This window comes from Coregonus clupeaformis, chromosome 34, assembly GCF_020615455.1.
Source record: "Coregonus clupeaformis isolate EN_2021a chromosome 34, ASM2061545v1, whole genome shotgun sequence".
Classification (NCBI taxonomy): Eukaryota; Metazoa; Chordata; class Actinopteri; order Salmoniformes; family Salmonidae; genus Coregonus; species Coregonus clupeaformis.
Window position 1 is genome coordinate 28,653,048 of NC_059225.1, and position 23,774 is coordinate 28,676,821.

General features: G+C 43.4%; 2 protein-coding genes across 2 annotated transcripts in view; one reads left to right on the forward strand and one right to left on the reverse strand.

Moving 5' to 3' along the window:
* Positions 1-22,602, reverse strand: part of LOC121549982 (LYR motif-containing protein 4B) — a 65,479-nt gene extending 42,877 nt beyond the window's left edge. The window contains exons 1-2 of the mRNA XM_041862022.2: positions 22,482-22,602; positions 4,634-4,754 (exon numbers count right to left, since the gene is read on the reverse strand). Coding sequence (XP_041717956.1) covers positions 4,634-4,754; positions 22,482-22,567 — 207 coding nt within the window. The 5' untranslated portion in view covers positions 22,568-22,602. The remainder of the gene's footprint in view (positions 1-4,633; positions 4,755-22,481) is intronic.
* A 77-nt stretch (positions 22,603-22,679) lies between these two features.
* The window catches only part of LOC121549980 (phenylalanine--tRNA ligase, mitochondrial), a 136,924-nt gene continuing 135,829 nt past the window's right edge, over positions 22,680-23,774 (forward strand). Inside the window, exon 1 of the mRNA XM_041862020.2 lies at positions 22,680-22,837. The gene's annotated coding sequence lies outside the window, so the exon portion shown is untranslated. The remainder of the gene's footprint in view (positions 22,838-23,774) is intronic.

The window sequence follows — 23,774 nt, forward strand, 5'->3', positions numbered from 1 at the left end:
ATATTGAGAGTTCAGCAATACATCTGATACCCACAGAAAGCCGAGACCCTCCTCTCTTCAACTAACAGTACACTTGCTTCCAAAGCAGTATTTTTCCCTGCAATTGCATTTTGAAATGTTGCACAATCAGAATGCATTTTTTCTCTCCCTATACTCAGAGCGCACATTCGGAAGAGGGAGTGAAAAAGGCTCGCTCATCACAGCCACCAGCTAAAATAGGCACTGTCAGGGGCAGGGCAGATACTTTCATGGCAGGAGTCAAATCAATGTATGTTTACTTAAAGTGATGCTCCAGAGCTTTTGAATAATTTCAGCCAGTAGTTTTGAAAGTGGTGCTCACTACCCAAAACGGGTCCCTGAAAATTGTGCACCATGTCATCCATTTCGTATATGCTCCATCCTGAAAATACAAATAGAAAATGACAATATGTTGTGAATTTCTAAGTGCTTAAGATCCCGGACTGCATCTTTAACTGTCTGACCAAATCATGGTTTTAGCCAGACACCACAAGAATTTAGTTGAGTGAGGTGACCAACTAAAATTTCTAACCAAATGGTTGCACTTGGAGCCCTAGCTATACAATAAACATGCCTTTGTTGTCCTGTGGCTGGGTATATACAGTTTTTAGCCGAGTTACTCATCAATGGCATTTAAAAAAAAATGTGTGAGCCAAAATGATCTGAAATTCGTTAGCCTGCCTTCGTCACATTAAAACTCTATTCAGAGCGGGGACACACTGCCAAGCACGCCGTTATAGAAATGGGATTCTAGTGCTGTGAGAGCTATTGCTGAACCTGAAGCCAGAGATTTGATGCTTTTTACCCCTCCCCTCCCCTCCCCCCTCCCCTAACTAAAGTGTATTTTGAGATAGGGGGCATATTAATAATGTATATATCCTAGAGCTCTGCTACCCGACCCGAGCCCGACAGGCCGGGCAGGGGACTTAATAATTTGATAACATTTTGAAGCCGACCCATTTGCTCGTGCTATGCTGCACAGTACAGTCATATGACTAAGATCATAACATGGTGTCAGAAGTGCTTCAACCTCGTCAAATAAAAGACAGGAGAGATTATATATAATAATGTTCCTTGAATTTTGTCGGAGTTTAGAGTGATGAAAAGTAGCTAACTGCTCTCTCATGTCTAGTCGGCCCAAGCGGAGCCGTTGCTATGGATACTCAGAGCTAGTGTTGTCACGATAACAGTATCGCGTTACTAGGAAGTAAGGAAGCAAAGGAAACAAAACATGAACTTGACTCAATTTCTTGAGGAAAACTGTCCTAATGTTGGAAAAAACAGCCTTATGTTGTCACCCAGTTATAGCACACAATATTTTACAAAAGTAGGTTTTAAAACGACCAGAGTTTAGCCTGCTTCGTGTTCTTTTTTGCCAAGGAAAATCTGGTATCATATCCTAACAACACTACTCAGAGCCGCCATTATCAGATAACATGCAGAGCGAGCAGCGTCCAGGGAGCAAATGACAGAGAGGAGCAGCTAATGGATTTACTATCAGAGGAAGATATTTCTGATTTCGGGATTCGGGCTGGGCCTTAAATTTGGCAGAAGCAATTGGGCCTGGATAGGGTAGGGCCTGAACGCCGTACGCAAGGGTAGGGCTTAAAATGAACACCAGCTGTGTAAGGACATCAGGGATAAAATTGTAGACCTGCACAAGGCTGGGATGGGCTACAGGACAATAGGCAAGCAGCTTGGTGAGAAGGCAACAACTGTTGGCACAATTATTAGAAAATGGAAGAAGTTCAAGATGACGGTCAATCACCCTCAGTCTGGGGCTCCATGCAAGATCTCACCTCGTGGGGCATCAATGATCATGAGGAAGGTGAGGGATCAGCCCAGAACTACACGGCAGGACCTGGTCAATGACCTGAAGAGAGCTGGGACCACAGTCTCAAAGAAAACCATTAGTAACACACTACGCCGTCATGGATTAAAATCCTGCAGCGCACGCAAGGTCCCCCTGCTCAAGCCAGCGCATGTCCAGGCCAGTCTGAAGTTTGCCAATGACCATCTGGATGATCCAGAGGAGAAATGGGAGAAGGTAATGTGGTCTGATGAGCTAAAAATAGAGCTTTTTGGAGGAAGAAGAAGGATGAGTACAACCCCAAGAACACCATCCCAACCGTGAAGCATGGAGATGGAAACATCATTCTTTGGGGATGCTTTTCTGCAAAGGGGGCAGGACGACTGCACCGTATTGAGGGGAGGATGGATGGGGCCATGTATCGCGAGATCTTGGCCAACAACCTCCTTCCCTCAGTAAGAGCATTGAAGATGGGTCGTGGCTGGGTCTTCCAGCATGACAACGACCCGAAACACACAGCCAGGGCAACTAAGGAGTGGCTCCGTAAGAAGCATCTCAAGGTCCTGGAGTGGCCTAGCCAGTCTCCAGACCTGAACCCAATAGAACATCTTTGGAGGGAGCTGAAAGTCCGTATTGCCCAGCGACAGCCCCGAAACCTGAAGGATCTGGAGAAGGTCTGTATGGAGGAGTGGGCCAAAATCCCTGCTGCAGTGTGTGCAAACCTGGTCAAGACCTACAGGAAACGTATGATGTCTATAATTGCAAACAAAGGTTTCTGTACCAAATATTAAGTTCTGCTTTTCTGATGTATCAAATACTTATGTCATGCAATAAAATGCAAATGAATTACTTACAAATCATACAATGTGATTTTCTGGATTTTTGTTTTAGATTCCGCCTCTCACAGTTGAAGTGTACCTATGATAAAAATTACAGACCTCTACATGCTTTGTAAGTAGGAAAACCTGCAAAACCGGCAGTGTATCAAATACTTGTTCTCCCCACTGTATGTATATATTCTTAAATCCCATTCTTTACTTTTTTGTGTGTATTGGATATATGTTGTGTAATTGTTAGATATTACTGCACTGTCAGAGCTAGAAGCACAAGCATTTCGCTACACCCGCTATAACATCTGCTATGTGACAAATAACATTTGATTTGATTTTATCTGTTCTGTGTGCGGTTTGTCAGGTTGGGTACAGTCTGACGGCAAATACATTTTGGTGCAAATGGATGAATAAAGATCTAGCCTCTTCTTTTTAAGCTGGAGAGGGCTGTGTATACAGGGACTAGAGAGTATTTGGTGAGCAAGTGAATGGCTTAGTCATCCTTATCACATCAGCAATGCACCACATACACGTACTGCATGTGGTAAAGACACCAATCTGTCATTATCAAACACACAACATATTACACAGGGTTGTGTAAGGCTTCATGTGTATGCAGGAGGGCCTGCGTGTGTGTGGTTGAGGGGGTGAGTGGGCATAGTGTGACTCACTCCACCCAAACACAGTGCGGTGCCACTCATGCCCGCCTGCGTTGGCACTCACACTGTGGTGCCCGCTGGAGAGAGAAGCAGAGAGCCAAGAATATTCTCTGTGCCAAAAGTGCTATACTTGCTTGGGCACACAAGGTTGAGGTTGTCACGACATGCTTGGTGTGTATATAACAAGGGTGTATATTTGAGCATCCATATGCATGTGGTGTGTGTGGGAGACGTGGGCCTTGTCCTCTACATAAGGCTGTTTCGCATCTGCTGGGATATGCAAGCACACACACAGATCACAGTAAGTACACACGTACGCAGCTGCTCTGGCTCAGTGACAGAGCAGTGGGCAGTGCCACCCACACAGCTTCACTTACACACACATTAGCTATCTTAACAGTACTAGTCTCTCTCGACATTAGCTCTAGACTTCGAAGAACGCTCGCGAGATGTAGAGCAATGTTACATAATTGTATTGGTTTTCATTCTATATCCTCATTGTATAGGCCTGGAGGATAAGCCCATAGACAGACATAAACAATATATACATCACAATATGTATATCATTGGACGAGCTGCATGCATCTCAATGCATACATTACTGTGTTTTGCCAATTGCCTTTCTTCTTTATTATTTAGGTCATGGACCAAGTCATTAATTTCTGCTGGTTATCAGCACAACACACAGAGCCTTGGGGAACCAAGGTTAGGTGTTAGAGGACAATGCCCAATAGAATGGAGTGCAAATCATACACTCAGAACCAGAGAGAAACTCGAGAAAGAGAGATCAACAGCGAGAAACAGCGACAGATAGACGTAGCTAAATAAAGAGAGAGACACCAAGAAAGACAGAGACCGAGAGAGAGCGAGGGCTGCAGCCTTAGCCATGGTCCCCTGGGATGGGATGGGATGGGCTGGGCGGTTGGAGGTGCATTATGGGAACAAAGCGGCCAACAGCAGGGCATCAGTTGTGATTAGCACTCTGGCGCAGTGCGAGAGTCGACAGGTGGACACTAATCAGGTGCTCAACTAACATATATCTGGGGGAGTGAGCAACGTAAAGAGGATGGGGGAAAAATAACACCCCATGGTTCTTAGAAACTCAAGTACAGACTCCGAGGTATTCTGGCCAGGTGATATTTTGGGTGAGTTGGATGATTAATGGAAAACATTTCTTTGGATAAATTATTGTGGGGGAAAAAGTAGATTATGCTGTGAGCATCAAAATACTTAAGTCCTCGCTGGAATAACTTTGTTCTTCCATGAACCAGTGTTGTGTGTGTGTGTGTGTGTGTGTGTGTCTGTGGTAGGCCTACCTGTCTCCGGATGATGTCTAGGTTGTCTCTGCCCTGGTTTAAGAGCTGCTCCACCATTTTAGGGTCTTCTACGCTCCGGTTCGCCCTGAAGGCATCCTGCACCCGGCGCAAGGCGTACGTCCTGAATGAAAACACACAAATTATACACTTATCAACATACCCATAAAACAGGAAAACATATTCGGCATTCAGTATACATATAAATAACTAAATCTGAAGCAATCGATTAACGTGGCACTTGTCAAAGTGGGGAAAATCCTAATTTAACGCCACACTAACAATGCATCGTACACACAATGAAAATGTGGAAACCACAGCACAATCCGGTTCAATGCACCACAAAGCATTCTGTCTGCTACATAAAAATCCAAGAACCCCATTTACAAGACTCATTTATACCGACAGTTCGGCGGAAGGAAATACCCCACCTCAAGTGGATTAGGGAAAAAATGTTTAGCCCGAGGGCTGTGTCGTGTGAATCAGCCTTCTAGTTAAGGGTTTGCGGGTAATGGGGGGGTTCTCCGTTTGCTGGAACGCAAGAGGCTGGAAACGAGTGGCTGTTATCCTTTTATCTGGCAGCCCGAGCCCTGTGTGAAGCGGGCAGGAAGTGCAGTGTGAAAATCAAAGAGGCTTCCTGGCAACCAGGGAGGCTCCTCTGCTGAGAGATGAACTGTCGAGCAGCTCCTTATTGACAGCCAGGACCTAGCTTTTTTCCCCAAAACACAAGGCGGAGGATGAGTAGAAAGCGATCAAGCGAGTGCGAAAGAGTATGAGTAAGTGGGTAGGGAGGGAGGTACTTCAAAAACTGCTTGAAAAAATTAACAGTGCAGTTCTGACAAAAGCCCACTGAAGAAAAAGTAGCAGAGCAGTTGTTGTTCTGACTGACAGGAATCTCAAAAAGGATTTGAAGCAAACAAATAACATGTCGATTTGGTGCTTTTGCATTATCTAATTATTAGTTGCTGAGTTAGTACAATTGGATCTGCTTAACTTTTTTTTTTTTTTGGAGCATCTGAATTTTCAGTTCACCATGACATACTTTGGAAAAAGTAGCCCAAAGGCTTCTAATGGCTAACCACCAACAGAACTCAACAAGAAAAATCCAAAACCTAAGATGCATGGAACTCGTTCTCTGGAGTACATCGATGCCATAATTCATAAGAAATTATTGTACTTTAACGTAAATCTTAGAACATCACTATAGGCACATTTGCATATTTTGCAAAATCGCTAGGCCCAATGAGATCAATGGCTAGACTATCACGTCAATGGCTAAGCTCAGTGATTGAATAGCTCAATTATAATAGCGCTAGCAATTCACGGGAAACTCACTCATCTAGTTAAATAGCCTACATAAAATAGATAAATAAAGCCTCAGTTGACACAGGTCTACATTTGCCATGCTTTGTGTATTTGATAAGCAGGGTTGGATAGTAATTACTGTAGCCTGTCAACTATGTGTCTGTCTATCCCTGTTCTCTCCTCTCTGCACAGGCCATACAAACGCTTCACACCGCGTGGCTGCTGCCACTCTAATCTGGTGGTCCCTACGCGCACGACCCACGTGGAGTTCCAGGTCTCCGGCAGCCTCTGGAACTGCTGTTCTGCAGCCAACAAGGCAGAGTTCATCTCAGCCTATGCTACCCTCCAGTCCCTCGACTTATTGGCGCTGACGGAAACATGGATTACCACAGAAAACACTGCTACTCCTACTGTTCTTTCCTCGTCTGACCATGTGTTCTCGCATACCCCGAGAGCATCTGGTCAGCACGGCGGTGGCACAGGAATCCTCACCTCTCCCAAGTGGAAATTCTCTCTTTTCCCCCTGACCCATCTGTCTATCTCCTCATTTGAATTCCATGCTGTCACAGTCACTAGCCCATTCAAGCTTAACATCCTTGTCATTTATCACCCTACAGGTTCCCTTGGAGAGTTCATCAATGAGCTTGATGCCTTGATAAGCTCCTTTCCTGAGGATGGCTCACCCCTCACAGTTCTGGGTGACTTTAACCTCCCTACGTCTGCCTTTGACTCATTTCTCTCTGCCTCCTTCTTTCCAATCCTTTCCTCTTTTGACCTCACCCTCTCACCGTCCCCCCCTACTCACAAGGCAGGCAATACGCTTGACCTCATCTTTACTAGATGCTGTTCTTCTACTAATCTCATTGCAACTCCCCTCCAAGTCACCGACCACTACTTTTTATCCTTTTCTCTCTCGCTCTCCTCCAACACTACTCACTCTGCCCCTACTCAGATGGTAATGTGCCGTCGCAACCTTCGCTCTCTCTCTCCCGCTACTCTCTCCTCTTCCATCCTATCATCTCTTCCCTCTGCTAAATCCTTCTCCCTCCGATCTCCTGATTATGCCTCCTCAACCCTCCTCTCCTCCCTTTCTGCATCTTTTGACTCTCTATGTCCCCTATCCTCCCGGCCGGCTCGGTCCTCCCCTCCTGCTCTGTGGCTTGACAACTCATTGCGAGCTCACAGAACAGGAAATGGAGGAAAACTAGACTACATGCGGACCTGTCATCTTTTCACTCCCTCCTCTCTACATTTTCTTCCTCTGTTTCTGCTGCTAAAGCCACTTTCTACCACTCTAAATGTCAAGCCTCTGCCTCTAACCATAGGAAGCTCTTTGCCACTTTCTCCTCCCTGCTGAATCCTCCTCCTCCTCCCTCATCCCTCTCTGTGGATGACTTCGTCAACCATTTTGAAAAGAAGGTTGACAACATGCGATCCTAATTTATTAAGTAAAATGACACTGCTGGTCCTGCTCACACTGCCCTACCCTATGCTTTGACTTCTTTCTCCCCTCTCTCTCCAGATGAAATCTTCAGACTTGGGACGGCCGGCCGCCCAACAACCTGCCCGCTTGACCCTATCCCCTCCTCTCTTCTCCAGGCCATTTCCGGAGACCTTCTCCTTTATCTCACCTCGCTCATCAACTCATCCTTGACCGCTGGCTATGTCCCTTCAGTCTTCAAGAGAGCGAGGGTTGCACCCCTCCTCAAAAAACCTACACTCGATCCCTTCGATGTCAACAACTACAGATCAGTATCCCTTCTTTCTTTTCTCTCCAAAACTCTTGAGCGTGCCGTCTCTAGCCAACTCTACTGCTATCTCTCTCAGAGTGACCTTCTTGATCCAAACCAGTCAGGTTTCAAGACTGGTCATTCAACTGAGACTGCTCTTCTCTGTGTCACGGAGGCTCTCCGCACTGCTAAAGCTAACTCTCTCCTCTGCTCTTATCCTTCTAGACCTATCTGCTGCCTTTGATACTGTGAACCATCAGATCCTCCTCTCCACCCTCTCCGAGTTGGGCATCTCCGGCGCTGCTCACTCTTGGATTGCGTCCTACCTGACAGGTCGCTCCTACCAGGTGGTGTGGCGAGAATCTGTCTCCGCGCCACGTGCTCTCACCGCTGGTGTCCCCCAGGGCTCAGTTCTAGGCCCTCTCCTATTCTCTCTATACACCAAGTCACTTGGCTCTGTCATATCCTCACATGGTCTCTCCTATCATTGCTACGCAGATGACACACAATTAATTTTCTCCTTTCCCCCTTCTGATAACCAGGTGGCGAATCTCATCTCTGCATATCTAGCAGACATATCAGTGTGGATGTCGGATCACCACCTCAAGCTGAACCTCGGCAAGACGGAGCTGCTCTTCCTCCCGGGGAAGGACTGCCCGCTCCATGATCTCACCATCACGGTTGACAACTCCATTGTGTCCTCCTCCCAGAGTGCAAAGAACCTTGGCGTGACCCTGGACAACACCCTGTCATTCTCCGCTAACATCAAAGTGGTGACCCGATCCTGCAGGTTCATGCTCTACAACATTTGCAGAGTACGACCCTACCTTACACAGAAAGCGGCACAGGTCCTAATCCAGGCACTTGTCATCTCCCGTCTGGATTACAGCAACTCACTGTTGGCTGGGCTCCCTGCCTGTGCCATTAAACCCCTACAACTTATCCAGAACGCTGCAGCCCGTCTGGTGTTCAACCTTCCGAAGTTCTCTCATGTCACCCTGCTCCTCCGCACACTCCACTGGCTTCCAGTTGAAGCTCGCATCTACTACAAAACCATGGTGCTTGCCTACGGAGCTGTGAGGGGAACGGCACCTCCTTACCTTCAGGCTCTGATCAGACCCTACACCCAAACGAGGGCACTACGTTCATCCACCTCTGGCCTGCTAGCCCCCCTACCTTTACGGAAGCACAGTTCCCAGTCAAAGCTATTAGCTGCTCGTGCACCTCAATGATGGAACAAGCTCCCCCACGACGCCAGGACTGACCACCATCCGGAGACACTTGAAACCCTACCTCTTTAAGGAATACCTGGAATAGTATATAACCCCCCCCCCACCACACCCCATAAAATAATAATAATAATTGTAAGTCGCTCTGGATAAGAGCATCTGCTAAATGACTAAAATGTAAAAATATAAAATCATCTACATGTAATCAGATTACAAAACAACAGTAACTGTAATCAGTTTTGTACCCGCTAAAATATTGTAATCAGGTTACAGATACTTTTGAAAAACTCTGGGATTACTTCTTGGATTACTTTAAAATTCAGAAAGGATGTTTGTGCAAAAATACATTATGACACCTTTGTTTTCTCAATGACATTCAATTCAGCATAGAAAAAATGTGCACGTTTGTTTATTCCCGTCTGAGCGAGTCTGACCACAACTCAGAGATCACTTTGACGACACATCAAATGCGTTTCATGGATCCTTTCGGTCTTCTTCTAATGCCTCTTAAGGGGAAAATAATCAAAAAGTAACGGAAAGTAATCAGATTAGGTTACTAAGTTTGGGTAATCCAAAAGTTGTTACTGATAAAAATTTTGGACAGGTAATTAGTAAAGGATTACATTCAGAAAGTAACCTACCCAACCCTGTTGATAAGCCATAGAGACCAGCTGGAGGCACTCGGCGAGGTCTGCTTAAGACCGCTGGTCAACTAGTCTACACAGTGCACTTCGTCCATGGTGTGGGAATAATTGATTCATCAAAAGAACGCGAGGATGGGGCCTTTTAGGACAGCCGGAGAAGCAATCACCCCATCTGCCATTCAGTTGTGACAGGAGAGCGGGGAGCTCAAGACAGATTATGGAAGGAAGAATGACGCGTGTTCTAGAGAGAAAAAAATGCATCTTCCTGCCTTTACCGAGTGAGTAATCTTGGATCAAACAAAAGTGAATCATCAGATTAGCTGAGAACCTAAAGCAAATGCAATTTCCTGCACCAAAGGGATACTTTAGTTTTAGGCCCAGGCCTAGACCACAGACATGTCTGAATACCAGTTTTGATTGAATAAAGTGCCCCTATTCTTAAATAAAGAGCTCTCATGGTCATGAATGTGGCCTTAAAGCTATACCATAACCAAAAAGACTGGGTGAAATTCAGCCAGTGTCAGCTTTTGACTGGCCGTTGGCAGGAAAGTGCTCTGGAACGCACCCCCCAGGCTTAGCTGACAGCTTATACACTGAGTGTACAAAACATTAACGGCACCTGCTCTTTCCATGACCGACTCACCAGGTGAATGCTATGATCCCTTATTGATGTCACTTGTTAAATCCACTTGAAATCAGTGTAGATGAAGGGGAGTGGACAGGTTAAAGGAGCCTTGAGAATTGAGACATGGATTGTGTATGTGTGCCATTCAGAGGGTGAATGGGCAAGACAAGATTTAAGTGCCTTTGAACGGGGTATGGTAGTAGGTGCCAGGCACACCGGTTTGAGTCAAGAACTGCAACACTGCTAGGTTTTTCACACTCAACCGTTTCCTGTCTATATCAAGAATGGTCCACCACCCAAAGGACATCCAGCCAACTTGACACAACTTTGGGTAGAATTGGAGTCAACATGGGCCAGCATCCCTTTGGAATGCTTTCAACACCTTGTATAGTCCATGCCCCGATTAATTTAGGATGTTCTGAGGGCAAAATAAGAGTCTGTTTAAAAAAGGTTAAGGCTACAAAACTGTGTACATATCTGACTGTGTTGGCAAAATCATTACATATCCATTAAGCCAAGCGGGGAGAGGTTGCCCGCTGACACAGTTCCAGGACCAGTCAGAAACATGCAGCTAACCTACGCCAATGTGGATCTCAAAACTGAACTTGGAGCCGTGTTAAGTAGCAATGATATCCTTTGCCACCGGCGTCTTATGACAGATATCTTGAACCAGTCATGACTATTCAACAAAACAAGCAATCCTTTTCAAGTTTCTTTACAGCAAATGTATTAGTTACATGATTTTATAACTTGCAAAGGAGTTTTAAAGTTGAGGGTGCAATGAGTACGAAAACTAGCATAGTTCAGCTAGCCAGCTAGTTTAGCCAGGGAAACAAGCTCGGGCCTAGTTTGATGCACATGCGCCACACTTGCGCTTTGGGCTAATTATTGTAGTTTTTATGCCCTGATATCAGGAGATGGCAGACAAAAGATTGATTAAACAATTCAGAGACTGAAACGAATAAATCAGATTACATATTTAAGGAGAGCGAATTGATATACAATCCCAAAATCAGCTGTAACTCAATAGTAAAACAAAGCTTAAAAACTATGTTTGAGTGAACCCTGAATAGAGAACATGAATGGTGAAGTCGCTTCCGGACACGGTAGACTCCTCCTCACCCCTATTTGCATTTCTTAAGTGTCATTTTCGTTATCGTGTGGGTGAAGTGCCCTGGCACTCTGGCTCACGGTTGAAAGACATTAGCGAAGGCAGATTCTACATGTCGAATTGGGAAAGATGACCAACACCACCCAGTAAGTGGTCCCTGCCTACAACACACCGCAGGGACAGCAGAGGATGGTCGGCCACTGACTGTTTTTGGCAGATTTCCTGTGGCGTGTTACTTCCAACCTTTAAGTCGGTGAGGTGAGATGTCAATTACATTTTTATAGGGAAGACACATCCCCCCACACGAGCATGTAGGTACCTAAATGGCAGGGTTTATTGTTGACATGGTTGTTGTTTTTTGCACTGATGTGCAATATTCTTGATGTTCGAGTTGAACAGAAATGGCCGGCTGGGAACCAAAATGACCCACATCACTATTGGGGGAGGCTCCACAGTACAGTACAGCATGAGGCAGTGATTAGTGTTCTCCAGATACATCTCTCCTAATGAGGAATGAGAAAGAAAACAAAAGGAGAAAAAAAAAGTTGCTTTGAAATGACGAATATTAAAACATGGATCAATGACAATACAGACTAGGTGTTCTCAAAGCCAAACAAGGCATACAGCATTCTGTACTGTTTGAAGACAAAACATGGTATCTACCCTCTAGCTGTGAACATGGCTGAATATGGATGCACTCCAATCCCTCAAACACAACATGTCTGCAGGGAACCGCTCAGACGGATGTGGAGAGATTTCACAGGGAACACTACTCCCATGTGGCAGGAGGGTGGATTTCCGTTATCACTTATTTATCCGAGGCTTTCAAGTTTTAATTCTTGACAGTCTGCTTGATGACTAAGAGCCGTCGCACATGACTCGTCACCGACTCCACGCTAGCACAGTGTTAGCGCTGGAAGCCACAGGGGAAAAGTTATTTTTAATGCAAGAGATGACCTACTTCTGCTAGTCCGCTCTTGCGGGGATAAGGTTCATCTTCTGCAGTGTGTCTGCAATAAAGTCTACATCGCTCCCTCACAGAATATATCATCTCTCTCCATCTGTCTTACCTTCGCTCTGTCTTTCTCTCCATCCCTCTCGGAGTCTCCCCCTCTCCATCTACCTCATATTTTCTCTTACTGCAGCACCTCTGCTATTCATTCATGTTATTCCCTCTCACACTCTCTTTCTCTGCCCACCTCACACAGTCTTTCCCTATGGCTCTCACACGGCATGCCCACATCCCCTTCTCCTGAATTGTGCAATTGAACACTCCCTATCATGGATTTGAAAGCGTTGAATTGGTTTAAGCGTCGGCTGGAGGGTGTTTCCACCATTGTTAATGCATGAGAAAGGGTGAGAATCGAAAAGCAGCCTCTCATGCGCCCTCTTGTTTCTCTTCCACATTTGCCTGTGAATGCAGTGATATTGCTGCAGCCAATTTGAAGCACTGTCTGGGCACATACTTACTTGAGGTTTTTTGACCATGAAGTTAAAACAGCCCCTTTTAGGTCTATTACAGGATACCTCACCATGCGCAACACACAGTTTCTTTAAAGTGGAACTGACAGCGTTTTAACTGCTTTGCAGATATGAAACAAACAGACAATCAGCAGTAAAAAATATACAATTCCTAGTTTATTCCAGAAAACCAACTTTATAAAAGAGGTTTAAAAAAAAAAAAGGGTTCTATTTGACTCAAAATTCCATGACGTACAGTAAGGCATTGTTGTCAGAATAGATGGATGCAGTTCAATGCATGATTCATATAATTCAATATTTTTCTTGGTAGTCAAAAATCTATTGCTATAAGGTTGTAAATCACAGCTGGTCTGATACATTGTTTGCTGCCTCCACCCAGTCGGGATGCACTGTTTCAGATTCAATGACTAAATATTTGGAACAAAAACGGACGACTGTAACTAAGGCTGGGAATGTCAATACAATCAAACTAGCAAGGGCAATGATCACAAGTCAGTCATAATGTGTCAAACACAAGGGCCGCGGGCCGAATAGGACACACAAGCGAGTCAACAGTTGAGTCACCTACTTTATGGAATTACAGTCTGATGCACTTGCATCTGTGAATTCAACATCAATTGTGCCACTTTCATTCGTCCCGTTTACAGCATGCAGTGGATGGAAAGCGCACAGACACATGCCACAGTCCTAGCTAGGCTACTAAAATGTAGCTTTGGTTTTAAAGCTTGACAATGAATAACCGAAACATGTTGGGTTATTACAGCAACATTTGAACATATCTGCAAGCATAGCAGCAAAGGCTGGACAAATATTATTTCGCTCTTCTTTTGTTTTAATATTTTTAAAATGCTATATACAGCATCCTATGTACGTAAATTGACATTATAAAAGGGCCATATGTTTTTCAAATAAAACAATTGCCAGTTTGGGTTGGAGTTGCACGTTTTTTAATATTAAAAACTAATTGTCTATGTCATGTCTGGCTTGCGAATTTGTTGTGTTTTTTCAATACGGCCCGTGCACTGATTGAGTTTGACACCCCTGGGCTAGCGTATCTATTTATTTAGCAAACTAAAAACAAGGAGCCTAACGTTAGCTAGCTGCGGGGAGGATGTCATGCCATTGGAGGAGTGGGTGAGTGACCGACTTTTTCCCCTATATCGTTTTTCAGTGGCTACAGCTAGAGATGCATTTGCTATTTGGTTAGCTAGCAAGAAATGTGAATCACTTTGCTAGCTATGCTGAACTTGAACGACTTATCCACAGTTGGCATATCTCTTAGTTGTCAATCAAATGTATTTGGCAGGCAGGCAAGTTCCCATTCAGTTGTCAAAACATAGGTTGGGACCAGCATGCATTGGCAGGCAAGCTGCAGAAGGACGAGCAGGCTACTATTCCCCATCATTTATCAGTGCAATTTTGACGGCCAACTAGCAGAAAAAGTTTGAGAGGGTTTATCTAGCTAGTGTTCCCTCATTAGATTTTAGTTCACCTCGCTCTGGCTAGCATTAGTTGTTGATCTTGTTGAGGTGCATTTGCAACAGAGAGCCTACTTATTCATAGTTGTTTGATCAATAGGACTGTGAAGTTCCCAAATGTAAGAGGACTCCTGTGGTATTTACATATTTGCAGAAATCCATTCAGGTGCATTTTGTGGCTTTTGGCGAATGCGTTCTAATGATCTAAAGTCACGCTGTTGCTACTGCCTGTAAACACACAGTCCAGTTCAAAGTGAATGAAGGCAGGCCTGTGTGGTATAAATGGCTTATTTGCATATAGGCTTACTGTAGCTCTGATTGGCTATGACGCACCAGTCTGTATAGACATCGGTCCAGGACAAGACAGATGTTTTTATTAGGTTTTATTTACTGCAGTGTCTATTAATTGTCCAAACGCACGGCCGTTTTCCTACTCTATATTGCTATAGAATTTTCACAAATGCCTTAGTATACGTCATTCTCAAACATTCTATGAATTTATTAAAACGTGAAAGTGACCATATCTAAGTGCTCGCTTGTCAGAAAATGTTTTTAAAAAAGTTGTAATTCTTCCTGGTGATGTATGTGAACAGATTTTTTTATAAGATTTCATGTTGCTAAAACGCTGTCAGTTCCACTTTAAGCAAAGTGAGAGAGGGTTCTCTTTAAGCCTTCAATTATTAAATCAGGGCTGTTCTTTGTCACATACAGCATCATGCTTTGTTGCACAATGTAATATTCTAACTGACATGAGTGGAAACGCTGGCTCTCCTTACCTCACACCGTACACAGCACAACCAAATTAACTTATTTTGTTATTGTCAAAGATATGTTCTCAATGAATTAACTGGCTAAATAAAGATTTGCATAAATAGGCCTAAAGAAACAACTTATTGAGCGGTTGGGAGAATAATAGCCTGTGGGCTAACTACAATTGCAGACAAATGACCAGTTAATAATAATAATAATAATAATAATAATAATAATAATAATAATAATAATAAGCCATTTGTAGGCCAGTTGACCAGTTGTAGGCTATCATAGAGCAGTGATAAAGGCAAGGTAATTCATAATTGCAGTTGTGACGCACATCTAGTTGCACAAGACTAGCCTATATGAATGTGGTTCTGACATTTTAAACACCTCTCAAGCCGTTGTGAGATAGATAATCTGGGCAGCGCAACTGCAATAAAGACTACCTGTACTGCACACTCTTACTGTCTTTTCCATTTCAGCATCTCAGATAAGGCCCCATCCCCTCCCCTATATTACCATTTGCAATATGGTAGTAGCTCCAATTAAAACGGATAAATCCACACAAAAAAAAAATAGTCCATTGTTAACAGTCCCAAAATGATTTGCATGTCAGCAGTCAAGTTTTCAAGATATTGGACTTTCAAGAAGCAAATTGTCACTTACATCATCATGATGATGTAAAATGCATTATATGGTGCAAAACGCATCATAATGATGTGGCAAGTGACACTTTGCTTCTTGAAAATCCTATATCTTGAAAACTTTACTGTTGGCATGCAAAACATTTTGGGACTGTATCAACAGCAGACTCATTAAATAAAATACCAAAATATAGTTTTAGAGTGGAGTTTTTCAATTTTACCTCTGATAGGTTAGTTAGGTGTGATGTCCCTTCATAATGCTTACACCGATCTATATATTGTAGGCAAGAGAAGGATGTTTCTGGACATGGCATCTAAGCTAGCGGTGTTATTATGGGCCACAATGTTCAGCAAAGCAATAGGGTGAAGAAACAGGGGGAAGTCAAATGTTCTTTGAATGACCGGAGGTCTATAGGGCCATCCTAGCCTTGATTTCAACAGTTATCCTTGCAAAACGCTTAACAGTCAGCGAACATGCGATAAAATGACATACCTCATCCCAAGCACCCCGATTCAGGGTCCCCAAATCCAGTTGCTTCCCCACATCTTCCAGTAACTCTGCCTGGTAAGTCAACAATAAAGAGGTCACGTTTAGAGCTCTGATTGATAAGGCCAAGGCTTTGTATGTCTTACGGAAAGGCAGAAATACACTCCATCTTTCCAGGGTGCCAGTAGTGTTAGAAGCACAGTGTGTGGGGTGAAGGTGGTCAGCCAGTGACGGCTACATCATGGGATGGTCGCAACACCCAGATTCTTTCATATTGTGCATGTCCATGCTCGGGAAACCCCTAGCCAGGATATTGATGGTAAGGGGCTTATCCCATGAGCTCCTAGCCTCTGAGATAGTCTGGGACTGAGGGAAGAAGTTGCTTAGCGGGGGCTATGTGGGATGGGAGTCTTTCATATACAGTCCATCATATACAGTGCATTAGGAAGGTATTCAGATCCCGTCCCTTTTTCCACATTTTGTTATGTTACAGCCTCATTCTAAAATGGATTAAATAAATAAAAATCCTCAATCTACACACAATATCCCATAATGACAAAGCAAAAACAGGTTTTTACACATTTTTGCAAAAGTATAACAAAACAAAAAACAGAAACACCTTATTTACATAAGTATTCAGACTATTTGCTATGAGAATTGAAATAGCAACTCCGGTGCATCCCGTTTCAATTAATCATCCTTTAGATGTTTCTACAACTCGATTGGAGTCCATCTGTGGTAAATGTAATTGATTGGATATGATTTGGAAAGGCACACACCTGTCTATATAAGGTCCCACAGTTGACAGTGCATGTCAGAGCAAAAACCAAGCCATGATGTCAAAAGAATTGTCCGTAGAGCTCCGAGACAGGATTGTGTCACGGCACAGATCTGGGGAAGGGTACCAAAAAATGTCTGCAGCATTGAAGGTCCCCAAGAACACCGTGGCCTCGATCATTCTGAAATGGAAGAAGTTTGGAACCACCAAGAGTCACCCTAGATCTGGCCAAACTGAGCAATCGAGGGAGAAGGGCCTTGGTCAGGGAGGTGACCAAGAACCCAATGGTCACTCTGACAGAGCTCTAGAGTTATTCTGTGGAGATGGGGAACCTTCCAGAAGGACAACCATCTCTGCAGCACTCCACCAATCAGGCCTTTATGGTAGTGGCCAGACGCCAAATGTCACGTCTGGCCTGAATGCCAAGTGTCACGTCTGGAGGAAACTTGTCACCATCCCTACGGTGAAGCATGTTGGTGGCAGCATCATGCTGTGGGGATGTGTTTCAGAGGCAGGAACTGGGAGACTAGTCAGGATCGAGGGAAAGATGAACGGAGAAAAGTACAGAGAGATCCTTGATGAAAACCTCCTCCAGAGTTCTCAGGACCTCAGACTGGGGCGAAGGTTCACCTTCCAACAGGACAACGTCCCTAAGCACACAGCCAAAACAACGCAGGAATGGCTTCGGGATAAGTCTCTGCATGTCCTTGAGTGGCCTAGCCAGAGCCCGGACTTGAACCCAATCAAACACCCCTGGAGAGACCTGAAAATAGCTGTGCAGCGACGCTCCCCATCCAACCTGACAGAGCTTGAGAGGATCTGCAGAGAGGAATGAGAGAAACTCCACAAATACAGATGTGCCTAGCTTGTAGCGTCATACCCAAGAAGACTCAAGGCTGTAATCACTGCCAAAGGTGCTTCAACAAAGTACTGAGTAAAGGGTCTGAATACTTACACTACCAGTCAAAAGTTTGGAAACACCTACTCATTCAAGGGTTCTTTATTTTTAGTTTAAAAAAAATTACATTGTAGAATAATAGTGAAGACATCAAAACTATGAAATAACACACATGGAATCATGTAGTAGCCCAAAAAAGTGTTAAATAAATCCAAATATCACAACAGATTCTTCAAAATAGCCACCATTTGCCTTAATGACAGCTTTGCACATTCTTGGCATTCTCTCAACCAGCTTCATGAGGTAGTCACCTGGAATGCATTTCAATTAACAGGTGTGCCTTCTAAAAAGTTAATTTGTGGAATGTATTTCCTTCTTAATGCGTTTGAGCCAATCAGTTGTGTTGTGACAAGGTAGGGGGGTACACAGAAGATAGCCCTATTTGGTAAAAGACCAAGTCCATATTATGGTCAAGAACAGCTCAAATAAGCAAAATGAAACGACAGTTCATCATTACTTTAAGACATGAAGGTCAGTCAATACGGAAAATTAAGAACTTTGAACGTTTCTTCAAGTGCAGTCGCAAAAAACATCATGCGCTATGATGAAACTGGCTCTCATGAGGACCGCCACAGGAATGGAAGACCCAGAGTTACCTCTGCTTCATAGGATAAGTTCATTAGAGTTAACAGCCTCAGAAATGGCAGCTGAAATAAATGGTTCACAGAGTTTAAGTCACATACAAATCTGAACATCAACTGTTCAGAGGGGACTGTGTGAATCAGGCCTTCATGGTCAAATTGCTGCAAAGAAACCACTACTAAAGGACACCAATAAGAAGAAGAGACCTGCTTGGGCCAAGAAACACACGCAATGGACATTAGACCAGTGGAAATTGGTCCTTTGGGCTGGAGTCCTTTAGTGAGACACAGTGTGGGTGAACAGATGATCTCTGCATGTGTAGTTCCTACTGTAAAGCATGGAGGAGGTGGTGTTATGGTGTGGGGGTACTTTGCTGGTGACACTGTCTGTGATTTATTTAGAATTCTTGGCACACTTAACCAGCATGGCTACCACAGCATTCTGCAGCGATAATTTGCTAAAATTTCTAAAAAACAGTTTTTGCTTTGTCGTTATGGGGGTATTGTGTGTAGATTGATGAGGAAAAAAACAAACAATTTAATCAATTTTAGAATAATGCTGTAACGTAACACAATTTGGAAAAAGTCAAGGGGTCTGAATACTTTCCAAATGCACTGTAGGTCCCTTCCGGGGTCCTGGCCACCCAAGGGAGCCAGCCACGCGATATTGAGTCTGGCCGCAAACGTTAAGGAGCCCGTATTCCAAGGGGAGACCAGCGGCTCTTCCTTTTTGGGGGCGGGGGTACCTCAGGACTTAAGAGGGGAGAGAACGGGGTCTTCGCCCTCCATCTCAGTCTCAAAGCCGCGGAAACACAATATTAATCCCGTCATCACCCTCGTCACCCCCTAGCTCACCTTCCCCCGACCCTACGTCATCAGACAGTGACACCATGACCAAACCTGCGTCATCGTGCGCATGTTGATTTTGTCTATCCCTACCCGACACATTCATGACACGCAGGTTAAAATACCAAAACCAACTGTGATACAACTAGCCTATATTAATTTTGGACATTTAGTGGACATGTAGCTAGCTTGATGTTGCTAGCCAATTTTTCCTGGGAGATGAACATTGGGTTGTTATTTTACTTGAAATGTGTATGGTCCCGGATCTTATTTTCTCTCTGCTACAGCACGGCAAGCGGTACCGGAGCGCCAAGTCTAGGTCCAAAAGGCTTCTTAACAGCTTCTACCCCCAAGCCATAAGACTCCTGAACAACTAATCAAATGGCTAACCAGACTATTTGCATTGCCCCCCTCCTCCTCTTTTACGCTGCTGCCGCTCTCTGTTTATTATCTATGCATAATCACTTTAACTCTACCTACATGTACATATTACCTCAATTACCTCGACCAACCTGTGCCCCTGCACATTGACTCTGTACCGATACCCCCTGTATATAGCCTCGCTACTGTTTTTTTACTGCTGGTCTTTAATTAGAATTTTTTACTAATTTTTACTTAACACTTATTTTTCTTAAAACTGCATTGTTGGTTAAGGGCTTGTAAGTAAGCATTTCACTGTAAGGTTTACACCTGTTGTATTCGGCGCATGTGACGAATAAAATGTGATATCATACTAATTTCCGGATTCCATCCCAACATTTTATATACAGTATGACCAAAGATGTTTATAACAACTAATCTGTGGTAGAGTGGCGACCCGTCATTCAGGGCAGGTGCCTGTTTTGCATTTTATTTTGACATTAATACGTGTCACATATCAGTTTTCAAACAATGACAAAACATATAATTGAGTTAATAAAGCTGCATACAAACATGGTCTCTTTTTTTCCTTTCTTGAGTAAGGCAGCTCCAAAAAGCGGGTGCTTCAGCCTAGCTCAGTGCTTTCTGTGGTGGTGGGGCAGCCAGCGGAAAATACGGAGCATAGGGGTTGGTAATGTTCTCTAGTTGCGCCGTGATTGGCTCAGTGTTCTGTCACTCATGGGGATACTACCTCACCGCCAAATGTAAGGTTAGAGCTCGAAAATTCATGCCCCTTGGGTGCTGCCATAGAGTTACATTAGAAGTGCCCATCCAAGAAGGCTCAAAGTCATTGGCCACAGATAAAATGACATCAAATCATGTTATATCTAAAGTAGCTTTGATTGGACTTAATATGTCAACATCATACTTTCAAAATCTTAGCTAGCAGTGATCATCATGAATCAAGTCGACAATCTACTGGCAAATTATTTTTTTTCCCTTGTCATATGAAGAGAAATAATGAAGATAAATTATAGGTAAAACATATCGGTGCTCATCGGCCATTGGACATTAACATTACACAACAAGTTGGAAATCGCAAATTCAACAATGAGTGGTTTGGAAGGAATCAGTGGCTAACTGCAAGCATTGCAAAGCAATCACTAGTCTGCAGTGGAGTGGGTCTGTCGTCCCAAGTCTGGGTTTAAAGGTCTCTTTTCCAAGTTAAAAACGATAAACATTCAACATTGGCCATGCTGTCAATCCAGCATGATTTCTGCCGCGCTCAAAACATCTTAACTCAGAACTGGGAAATCTGATTTCAGTGAGTTCAAGACAACTGGGAAGTCGGGAAAAAACGAGCTCCAACTAGGAAAATATGTTTTGAACGGTCATCCAACTCGGAATTGTAAGTCAGGAACTCGGGCCTCTTTCTAGAGCTCCGACAATAAGATCACTGACGTCATCATGATTCAACCTTGTTTTGTTTTTTCCGAGTTCCCAGTTGTCTTGAAAGCACCATAAATCCAGAGAATGCCAGACTTTGATGACAAAGTTTGATAATAAAATTTGCCCATGAAGGACCGCCGCGTCACCTTCCTGTTCAAGTGAGCACAGCACAACAAGATGAGTCCAAAAATGTATTGTACGCTGCTGCATAAATGATGTAATATGCCAGGTAGATATGTAATAATATGCCATTTAGCAGACGCCTTTATCCAAAGCGACTTACAGTCATGTGCGCATACATGTTTTTTTTTAAACGTATGGGTGGTCCCGGGGATCGAACCCACTACCCTGGCGTTACAAGTGCCATGATCTACCAATTGAGCTACAGAGGACCACTTATACTGTAGCTAAGAAAGTAATACTAAGTGCAAGTTGTGTAGTAAGCTGTTAGTAGCCCATGTGCCTCACCCTAATAATTTGGTCCCGTTTCCCCTCTTAAATTTCCCCTACTGTTCTGACTTGGTGGTGCACATGCAGCCAACAACCTTTTTTTTTGGTTGAGAAATTGAATCATCAAACATTGTAAGAGCTTTCATTATCTGCTTATATGCCCCCTTTATTTATCCTACAGTTCTGACTTGGTGTACAGGGAGAATACTGTAAGAATAGCCCATGTTCTGAATTCTGTCGCTGTACATTTCAAAAGTGCTAAACAAATTGTTATATTGACTACGTCCGTCATAGCTCGCTCATTAATGTCTTAATTGAAATTACGGAGTGCCTCTTATCCACTCGTTGTCCCCTTATGCCATAGTTTGTACATCTCAATTGTCAGTAGAAACCACATTTGTTTAAGCAAGTCAGCCATATCAGCTATGTTTTTTTTTTTTTTTAAGGCAGTAAATGAGGCAGAATGAACTGTTTTGCTGCCAGACAAGGCTCTGCTGATAGCCAGGTGTAGCGTTGGGACTGCTTTATGTAGGCCCTAACAGTTTGTGGGCACCGTTAGTCACCGTTATAGTGCAATTAATGAATTGGTTAGTGTTGTGGCTTTGCTGGCATACATCTATTTTGCCCCACCAAGATTGACATGCTAAAATCGCCACTGCTGTGGTATGACTTTACTTGCATAAACACCGTTGATGGAAACGTAGCCTGAACTCTGGAAGTACTCTAGCGAGGCTATGGCCAAAGGTGCTAAACAGCCCAACCACGACTAAACTATCTGAAGTTAACTCACATTCATATAAGTCAGTTTCCATTAGAAGTCAAATTTCATTTCTGCACAACCCAATCTGTCAGTTTGTTGACCAGCAATGCCAATGAGGCTATGTAAACAAGGTCTCCCAATAGCTAGAACACAGACAATAAGGACACAGCTAAGCTTTTACCTGTAATTATAAGAGGGGAATTTCTTGCTTTCTTTCATAAGTATACGATACAGCGAAAGCACCTGCGCTCTTGTGGACGCTGCCATCTTGCAAACAACGGTCCGACCTTCGTTCCTGCTCAGGACCTCGAATAAATATTGTTAGTGAGCGCCAGTATAAAATCGTTCGTTTTAGTTTAGCTTTAGAAAGCCTCTAAGATTGATGACTATAACAAAGTCTCATAAAGATACAAAAATGACTATATTCCATGAGAAGTATCCACTAGTTTTTTTCAAAACAGCTGTAAATATTTCTTAATTTATGCAGGCATATTTTCGGTCTTCAGAAAACAATCCACCGTTCCACAGTGGTAAAAGGTGAGCTACATTTCAACTGTGCTTTTTGTAATGTTGGTGTTTTTTTCCACACGAATTTCTTCTTTGTAAATGACGAACAATGCCATGTCTGAGTCTTAATACATTGGCATTGTCAAATATGATTCAACCTTCCAGGGCACCCCATTCATAATCATAACTATGTTTCTATGGTTAGCATTTTGGTTAGCATTACGAAAACAGTTGTAGCAAAGATAATAACTAGTTTGCTAGAGTTAGTTCCAGTCTATGTTATTGCATTTCTTGTTAATGTCAGGCACAGGTAAAGTGAACAGCAGCAAACACCTTTTTAGACGTTCACATCTTCCTACTGTAGCTAGCTAGCTATCACCTGCAACGCTGGTATTATAGAGTAGGAATGGATTTACTTGAAATAGATATCCACACACTTCGTTACTTAGCCCTATATAGGACGCCAAATTCATGATAGTAGTAATAATAATTATATTATTACTACTATTATATATTTTCTTTTAAAGGGGCAATCAGCAGTTGCTACATCCATTTTTGGACTTATAAATGTATTATATGTTCCCATTGATTCTTGAAGAATATACCTTATAAATGCCTCATGAGCTTAGTTCAACTGTCGTATCCCATCAGAACCCCAAATATTATATTATTTTACTCCAATGTTTGTAAACAAAGTAAATGTAATCAAATGCTGTATAGGCTCAAAACATGGTTAACTTTAATTTAATATAATGGATGGTCAGTCCATAGCTCTGTCTTTGAATTTGAGAGTGTGTTGCATTTCTCCAGCCCCATCCCACCGATTTTTACCGAACCAGTGGCTGGGATAGGCTTTGTTATCGTTTCATCTGCTGATTGCTGCTTTAATGTAAATGTTTGTTATGAATTTGGCGTACTATGTAGGGCTTACACTTCCTCTCTGCCACACATGACCTTCCCATGAACT